The sequence below is a fragment of the Lupinus angustifolius genome, chromosome LG18 (genome assembly GCF_001865875.1).
Source record: "Lupinus angustifolius cultivar Tanjil chromosome LG18, LupAngTanjil_v1.0, whole genome shotgun sequence".
Lineage (NCBI taxonomy): Eukaryota > Viridiplantae > Streptophyta > Magnoliopsida > Fabales > Fabaceae > Lupinus > Lupinus angustifolius.
In genome coordinates, this window is record NC_032026.1 from 1,223,730 (window position 1) to 1,233,513 (window position 9,784).

Below are 9,784 nucleotides of genomic sequence, written 5' to 3' on the forward strand. Positions count from 1 at the left end.
ATGGCTAACGGTTCCTACTTTTTCTTCTTCAATAAAGATTTCATACTCATTCTGCTGCTATCGTCTTCTTCCTTCTGATTTTTCCTTCTCAAAATTGCAATTCAACATTAACACGTTGCAGTTATTTTTTAGAATAAGCGAACAATCAAATAGTAAAAGATAATAGAGAAAAGAGATAATAATATAATGAATTTGGTAACAAGGTTCGACCAATTATATCTACATCATGAGGAGCGTTGAGAGACTATCACTATGTATTAGAAAATAATGATTTCACTTCACCGGAATATGCATTTAACAACAATCATTCAACATCACTTTGTTACACAACACTATTAAATACAAAACGAAAGATATTCAATAACACTATTTTAAGGAAGCACTACTAAATTTGATAGACGAATATAGCTTCAACGACACTTATTTCAACGAGCGATGTTGTATATCTGCCTAAGATATTCAACAATACCCTTTTAAGCAAACACTATTGATTTGATTCTATTCTACTACGCTTGCTTAAATGATTATTATTAAATATGATATATCAACAACGCTCATTACAATGAGTCATGTCAAAAGTCACACATTTAACAACACTTATTTTAATGAGCGATGTTAAAAGTTATACATTCAAACAATGTTTGTTTTAGTTATTACATAATATGTATTTATGAAATTATTTTATTTTATTTTATTTTGAAAGATACACTAGAGTAAATATTACACGAAAATAATCCAAATAGTTAAGAGAAACTCAAATGTTATTTTTTCATATATAACACAACTTGATCATACATATACGAAAAAGTCAATTAGTTATTACTTAAAAAAAATTCTAAATCACCAACCAATATTATTAAAATAGAATATTAAGGTGGATAATTTGACACAATAAAAACTCATATTTAGTAAATAAATTATGTTATTTGCTATTCCATTTTCAAAAGTTGAACAAAGTAAATAATTCTAAAGAATTTTAATATTCAAGCGTTGTTGATTTGAATCTATTCAACAACGTTTGCTTAAATGAGTGTTTTTAAAGGTGATATTTCAATAGCACTCATTACAATAATGAGCGTTGTTAAAAGTCTCACATTTAATCGCATTTGTTTTAATGAGCGTTGTTAAAAGTCATACATTCAAACAACACGCTTGTTTTAGTGAGCGTGAATATTTGCAGATTTAAAAACCAAACCTCACACCATAATACACATATCATTCAGGATTTTATTTCTCTTCTTACACTTTTTCTTCTCTTAGTTTCTCTCTTCAAGCAAGTTATTAGCTTTTGGTTTCTCTCTTCGAGCATAAGGTGAATCATTATTTTACCTAATTTAGTTATCTTTGATTCATTCTTGTTGCTTGCATTTATATATATGTTATAAAATAGGAAATGACAAAGTTGAATCTAGGTGGAGTTGTTGATGATTTACCAAACTTGAAATCTTTGTTTGTATTTCTTGTATTTGGCTATTAGTTTTTCATATATATTTTATATGTGAATTTTGATTTGATTCTTATTATATTGAATCTGAGTTATGTCTTTTTATTCTCTTATTTCTTCACTTTAGGGAGAAAAGCAATTCATGGATTTGTCTCTATATTTTCATCACATTCGTTCTTTTCATTACTGCATATAATCTTCTGGGTTAATGAATTTGAACTAAGGGATACAAGTTCATGCAATGATTTATGAATTAGGTTTTCAGAATGATATTTCTATTATCAAATCTCTTGTAAATATGGTGGAATCAGACATGCTTATTTTGTGTTTGATATAATGTGTGAGATAGATTTTGCCTTACTTACAAACTAGTTATTTAACAGTGCTCGCTTCAGTGAGTGCAGTTAAATATTTACTTTCTACCGCGCTTCAAAAGCATTGTTAAGTGTAACCCTATATACTATTGTGCTCACATAGACAACGCCCGACAAACGCTGTTGAATGGCAATTTTAAACGTCAATGTTTTTCTATTCTAGCGTAGTGTTTGTTTTTGTGGCTATTGTTCTTCTTGCATATTTAGTTTACATAATACATAAATATTTAGTCATCTACCCAAATATTTTTACGTCAATCCAAGCTCATAATTTATATTATTGTTATTTGAAAAAATATATGGTTGAGTGGAATATGAGTCATTACACAACAATTATTGAAACAAAAGAAAGACCCTCGCAAAAACAATTATTGAAATAATATATAGGATATCCATATCATTATCTAGTATAAAATGAATGACCTCTTGGATTTCAACAACATCGAGCTTGCAAATATCATTAGAGTCATTGAGAGATGAACACCTTCCATTTCTCCTATTTTTTAGAACATCAAGTGCAAAATCTTAGAATCGTAATTTTCACTCACTACATTGTTCCTTCATCTCCTTCTCCTATCATTCATACGGATCCATCCATCCTCAATATAACACCATAGTTCTAACGTGTGACCCTTAGGGTTTATGAATATATTAAGCGTGTCACTGGTGTCACACAAGTTTAAATACCACATGTAATATTTTATTCCCCACAAAGGGGAGCCTTCCGCGACTCGAATCCATGACCTCATAGACAAATAGTCACTTTACAAATGAGTCGCTACCATTAAGCTATAAAGTGACTATTTGTCCATGAGGTCACGGGTTCGAGTCGCAAGAGGCTTCCTTTGTGGGGAATAAAATACTACTAGGGGTATTTAAACTTGTGGGTGACACGCTCAGTATATTTATGGGTTTTGGAGGTCACATGTCAGGACTGGGCTGTTACTGATAACACGCTCAATACATTCATGAACCTGAGAGTCGCATATCAGAACTGGAGTATCATATATTAACACGGGAATAAAATAAAAAATTTAAAAGCAAAAAGTAATAAAATGAAGCATTCTGATTGACTTGGGACATGAAGTGATTTGGGATAAGTGATCTTCATCTGTTACACTCACTCACCTCTTTCTTTCACTTCCTCTCTTCTTTTTCATGTAATGTATCTTTCATATATCATTCCTTGAAAACGAAAATTCAACTCAAAATTAAAAAAAAAAAGTGAAAATGAAAATGCGTGATCAATGATAACTTAAGTTTAATTTACCTACACAATACATGATCCTAAAAATACAACAACCACAACAATTAAGTATTTATCATATTAAATTAGGTCGGCTAAAATGAATATAAATTACAAAATTAAAAATGTGATGTGGAATATAAATAAAAAGAAATTAATGTCTTTCAGGGTGAATGATTGTCCCTCCCAATAAATTAAATTCATCTTCAGTGATGTAGAGGATAATTATATGGAAAAGTAAAGAAAAATCAAAGAGCAATGACACTTGTATCCTTTAATTTATATTGAGATTATTTTTTTACTCTTAAAAATATATATTAAAATAGAACAAATAGAATTGTCTTCTCTAGTAATAGAAAGGAGTGTAACTCCCTCTCAACAAGTGCCGCTCTCATAAATCGAACTATTGACATTTTGGTCTTTCTAAAAATATAGTGAGACCTTATACCACTAGACTAACGCTTTGTTAGTCTTTATGTGTTTAATTTCACCATCACAATTCAATACAAAGATATTTTATAAATCTTTAAATTGAATCCTTTTGTATCCATATGTTGAAATTTAATAAAAAAAAAGTAATATAAGGAATCATATTTTAAACTAAAATCTCAAGGCATGAATCACATTATAGAATTATGAATTATTTGTTCTTCTTTTTTATTAGGAATAAAAATTGCTACTAAAAAAAATCATTTATTGGTATAATTTTTGTTTTCTAATTATGCTACTTATAACACTATTTTTATATTGATAATTACCGTATAGATAACTACTACTATTGGTAATTTGGCCAAAGTCCATGGGTCAGCCAGTCCGTATTTATTGGCGATATGATATGAAAAATGTGTTCATCCACCCTAAAATGTCCATCCAATATGCTCTATTCACATGTGATCATTTTAAACATGCAAAGTAGGTACCCCACGAATATTATTAGATAAAATATTGAAAATTAAATATACAAATGTATATCTGTAAATATGAAAAAATGTGTTCTATTTGTTATATATGTATTTATATATAAATATAAGAATGTGCTATAATTTTCTTATTATGTATATGCATTTTTATTTTGTATATTATATATAAGCATGTGTACTATTCTTTTTGTATTTTTATAATTGTATGCAAAATATGTACTATGCATATTTTCTATTATAGATATATGCATTTTATTTTGTATATATTGTTTCATTTGTATAATTGTCTATTATAATAAATACATTTGTATGAAAATTACATATTGTTTATTTATATGGAATGTATATAAATTATGTATTTACATATATATATTTTTTAGTTTTATTTAGGGTCATCAATAAGTCCGCCCTACCCATGTTTAGAACAAAATGAATTATATTTTGTGCATTATTTAAAAATAGGTATATTCTTATTCATTTTAATTTAAGTCAACATTATGTAGGCATAGGTGGGGCAGACAAACTACCCTAATTGCTAATACTAATAACTATACACACTATGAGAGGCCTAATATACATCAAATTATTAATGTAAACTAGGTTGTGCAGGAAATAGCATGTAAATATTAATTCAAGTGTAAAGTCTTGTTTCCACACAGGATATGAGAAAAGCATGACTGAAAGAATTTATAACTGAAAAAGATTCATGAAATTTGCTCTAAGGTTTTGATTTAAGATTGTCTCTCATTTGTGACTATTCATTCTTTACATGTCTCATCCAATAAGCGGAATTAATGGTGTAGTTGAGACATTGTGGATTTAAGGGACAACATACAATGTGTAATTAAAGCACATCTTCTATCCTAAAAAGTGTGTCATTTCATGTGTCATTTCTTTTGATTGGTCAGAAAAATACTTTATTATTAAATTTGTAACTTAAATATATTTTTTCCAACCAATCAAAAGAAGTAGCACACTTTCATAAGACAATAAATCTGAACCCATATGTGATATACATCCACACTTGAGGGAGATTGTTAGGAGTTTAATTCAAATGAGAATTGTCACATTGGATATAAGAGAATGGGGGAAAGAGATTATAAGTAAAAAGCTCATGTAGTGATAATTAGTACAATGTATGCATAAAAATCAAAGGGTTTTTGTAGGTGTAAAAATGTAAGGATAATTTAACATAATTTCACTAAAACTCATAGGATATCAATATAATTTACTCTAATTTTAATTATTCAAATAAGATTAAATAATTCTTATTAATTATTTATATTTCTTATAATAACTACTCTTCTCACTTGAATCAATTTATATCTCTAATTATCTAATTATAATAAAACTTGTATATGGTGTAGTGCTTCCCTCATTTTCTAGTATATGTGAATTGAAAATGCAATTTAATTTTAATTATTGTTATTTTTGCTTGGGGATGTAAAAATAAACCTACAAAAAGTAAAAGGAAGTGTTGTAACATGCAATTATTTAAAAGGCTATCCGTACAATTCTCTAATGTTAAAAACATCCTTAATGCAACATAGGACTTTGTCAACCTCACTCTCTCATCAAATAACATTTTCTATTCTTAGCTCTTTTTCTTCTCTTTCTTCCCTCATCTTTCTCCATTCAATGCTATCAAAACTTCTCTACCCTTTAACCCTTTCTTCTTCACCCCTTTAGTTCTACCCTCTCTCCCTCCATTGTGTAGCCGCAGCACCATCTTCCGGGCGCGCACGCCGCCCCTAGTGCGTGTGTGCCTGCCACCATTTCATCATATATATATATATATATAGATATATATATATATATATACTATGGCACTCATCATAATTGGTGTTGTTAATAATAACTATACAACATGTTGGATCAAAACATTCTTCATCATTTTATGCTTTATTGTTGTTGGTTCTTATGGTGCTTTAGACTCTGAATTGCTCATAAAGTTTAGGGACAAGTTACAAAACAATAATGCATTATCTTCATGGAATGCTTTAACCACTCCTTGTGTTTCTGATCATGGTGCTAATAAAGCTAAAAATTGGGCTGGGGTTATTTGCAATGGAGGGAAAGTTTGGGGGTTGAAACTTGAGAATATGGGGCTAAAAGGGGTTATTGATGTGGATTCTCTTAAGGAGTTACCATATCTTAGAACTATAAGTTTTATGAATAATGATTTTGATGGTACATTGCCAGAGATAAATAAGCTAGTTGGTTTGAAAACAATTTACCTTTCAAACAACAAGTTCTCTGGGGAGATTCATGCTTCAGCTTTTGAGGGTATGAAATGGTTGAAGAAAATTCATTTTTCAAATAATCAGTTTAGTGGTGCTATTCCAAGTTCTTTGACAAAGTTGTCAAGACTTATGGATTTAAGGTTGGATGGAAACAAATTCAGTGGTCCTATTCCTTCTTTTCAACAGAATACTTTGAAATCATTTTCTGTAACTAATAATCAATTGCTGGGAGAAATTCCTGCATCCCTTAGTAAGATCCCACATCATTCCTTTTCTGGTGAGTAACACTTTCCAATTCTCCCTATTATGTTCAGGAATATGTTTTTGACTTTTTGTATGTATCTTGACACTACATAGCAACAATCCCAACTTATATATATACAGGAAGTCGAAATAATTGTTAACGTGAGAAATGAGAAAAGTTAATATGGATCATTATATCTTATTTGAACGGTCAAAATCAAAACAAAAGAAGTGATCATGTGTCCGATAACTATCTTTTAATCATAACCATCAAAGTATGGTTGTAAGGACTCAAATTTATTGTTCTCACAGTTTTAATATAAAGTGGAGCTGAATACATGATATTCCCACTTAGTGGATCAGAAAAACGTATATATATGCAGCCTTATCCTCACATGTGAAGAGTTTGTTTCTACGATTTGAAATCATAGCATCACCATTACTGAGCGCGTCAAACTCACCCTATTATTTGAAATGTGCAGGTAATGAAGGGTTATGTGGAGCCCCATTGGAAGCATGTGTTGATGGTCATCGTGCAAAGAAAGTCTCATTTGTGTGCATCATTGTTGTTGCAGTAGTTGTTGGTTTAGCAATGATATGTATTATTGGAGCAATAATATTCATCCTTCACCGTAGAAGAAAAAGAAATGCCATAACTTCCATAGAGAACAATGATTCACCTTCATCAAAAGGGCATAACAAAAAAGCAGTGAATGAAACAGGTGATGGGAGTCATAGATCAACAAGATCAACAAGCTCAAACCATAGCAGAAGAGATAACAACATGAAACTAAGCTTCATAAAAGAAGATAGTGAGAGATTTGATTTGCATGAATTGCTTAGGGCTTCTGCAGAAATATTGGGTAGTGGATGTTATAGTTCTTCTTATAAGGCATCATTGATGAGTGGAACAAAGATAGTGGTGAAGAGGTTTAAACAAATGAACAATGTAGGAAGGGAAGAGTTTCAAGAACATATGAGAAGAATAGGAAGGTTGAATCATAGTAATTTGCTTCCACTTGTGGCTTATTATTATAGAAAGGAAGAGAAGCTTTTGGTTTCTCACTATGTTCAGAATGGAAGTTTAGCTGTTCGCCTTCATGGTCAGTACTATCAACTCATTTCCACTCTTTTTTTTCAAAAATGTTATCGGTAGAACAAATATTTGTTGTCTCATACATTCTCTCGTACTAATGATAATGCAGAAAAAACCGTAAATAATAATAAATGTTAGTTGTACATCAAAATTTTGACAATATCTCACATATCTCCATCTCTCACTTTCTTTAATTTTTTTTTGTATAAGTGTTTGCTAAAAGCATGCTTGTGAGTTTAGTTTTGAAGGTGAATGAAAAAAAATGAAAGGTTTGAGAACTATGAAATATATGATTCCAAAGCTTTTTATTTTTTTTCTTTCTGTTCCAAAACCCAATTCACAAACAGACTTTAAACTATACGTAGAAAAATATTAAAGTATTAAAGTGTGTTGAACTTTTAGACACCATTTTTAGATAAGATGAGCATTTTAGTCAAATAAATTGAGTAATAATTTTCATACAAATTTTCCCATATATCACAATGTTTAAATTTGATTTTTTTTTTTTCATTTCTTGCTTAATTTTTCATTACATCAACAACCATATATTTCTCTTTCTTCTCTACACCTTCTGAACCAAATAAAAGATATGGGGGAGACATGCATTTTGAAAAAATATTGATTACTAAGTCAATAACATTATTCTCTTATAAAACCTAGGTGTAAAAAGTTGTTGATTCTAATATCTATAAAATATAAAGATTTATACATAATTATTATATACATATTTGTTTATTAATTATTACTTGTTGTTTTAGGACACCAAGCCCTAGGGGAACCAAGTCTTGATTGGGCAACTAGGTTGAAGATTGTGAAAGGCATAGCAAAAGGTCTTGAATATCTATACAAGGACATGCCAAGTCTAATTGCACCACATGGGAATCTTAAATCCTCTAATGTTCTTCTAACTCAATCATTTGAACCACTCCTAAGTGATTATGGTTTGGTCCCAGTGATAAACCAAGAGCTAGCTCAAGACATAATTGTTATATACAAATCTCCTGAGTACTTAAACCATGGTAGGATCACAAAGAAGAGTGATGTTTGGTGCCTTGGGATACTAATATTGGAGATTTTGACCGGAAAGTTCCCTTCAAATTTCTTGCAACAAGGTAAAGGAAGTGAATTGAGTTTGGCAAATTGGGTCCTTTCAATTGTCCCACAAGAGTGGACTAATGAAGTGTTTGATAAAGATATGGGAGAAATAAATAATAGTGAGGGAGAAATGGTAAAGCTTTTGAAGGTTGCATTGGAATGTTGTGAAGGGGATGTGGATAAGAGATTGGATTTGAAAGAAGCATTAGAGAAGATCCAAGAAGTGAAAGAGAGGGACCATGAGTCATGAATGGTTGAATAATACCATTACTAATTATTTGTAAGTTATATCCCTTTTAAAAGCATTGCACCATATATGAGATGTGAATTACTAGGGGACACATTTTTTTATTCATCTTATGATGTAACCATATATTCAAGGTGAAAGAAATGAGAACTATGTTAAAACCTAATTTGAAGAGAGGGATTGATGATCTTAATTTTTATTGCATTGAGGGAATGGAATATACAATGTTATTTATAGATAAAACAAATAAGTCATAAATGAATGAGAAAAAAATAACTGAACAACTGATATAAATGATAACATAACACTATCTAGTGTAAAATATGTACACCGGCAGTGTAAAGATTATACATATGCATACTATCATCCACCTTTTATTTGGATTACTTTTTGTGAAAATTCAACAATAATTAAACATCAATGGTGGATAATATAATGACAGTATATAAATCTTGTACCGTAGATACATCTTTTTCTCATCTAATTATTGTGACATATATATCACCGTATAAAATGTAAGGAATTGTATAAATTGAAAGCATTTGAGGTGTTTATCAAGTGTCTAATATATGGTTTAATGAGTGAAGTATATGAGGTTGTTAGTTCGATTCTCACCTATAACAAATTAAAAATAAAATAAAAACAATTATAAGGTGATTTAATGGTTATAATGAAGGATTGGAATAAAGAAGACTAAGAGTCTGAATCTCACACACAACAATTACTAACATACTAACGATAAAAATATCAACATCACTATTTGGAAGTGTATGTTCTTCGTAACATTCTATAGTAAATACAATTTATTCCTCTCCGAAGGGTTGTTTATGAGTTAGGTCTTTTAAGAGAAAGAATAGAAAAAAAGTTTCAAATTTA

General features: G+C 29.9%; 1 protein-coding gene across 4 annotated transcripts; it reads left to right on the forward strand.

The window, feature by feature from the left end:
• Nucleotides 5,611–9,074, forward strand: LOC109332221 (pollen receptor-like kinase 1). 4 transcript variants are annotated; one of them, XM_019567124.1, is made up of 4 exons: nt 5,611–5,771; nt 5,803–6,504; nt 6,953–7,573; nt 8,325–9,074. In XM_019567124.1, exons 2-4 carry the CDS (start codon nt 5,808–5,810, stop codon nt 8,909–8,911), a joined length of 1,905 nt encoding a protein of 634 aa, XP_019422669.1. In that variant the 5' UTR covers nt 5,611–5,771; nt 5,803–5,807; the 3' UTR covers nt 8,912–9,074. The 4 variants fall into 4 exon arrangements, with proteins under 4 accessions (XP_019422669.1, XP_019422667.1, XP_019422670.1 ...); XM_019567122.1 differs by having other exon boundaries at nt 5,611–5,770; nt 5,807–6,504; XM_019567125.1 differs by having other exon boundaries at nt 5,611–5,768; nt 5,800–6,504.

Coding starts and splice junctions, on each gene's coding strand:
- LOC109332221 (XM_019567124.1), top strand. CDS start 5,808: ATGGCACTCATCATAATTGGTGTTGTTAATAATAACTATACAACATGT. Junction 6,505..6,952: donor CCCACATCATTCCTTTTCTG/GTGAGTAACACT, acceptor TGAAATGTGCAG/GTAATGAAGGGTTATGTGGA. Junction 7,574..8,324: donor TTTAGCTGTTCGCCTTCATG/GTCAGTACTATC, acceptor TTGTTGTTTTAG/GACACCAAGCCCTAGGGGAA.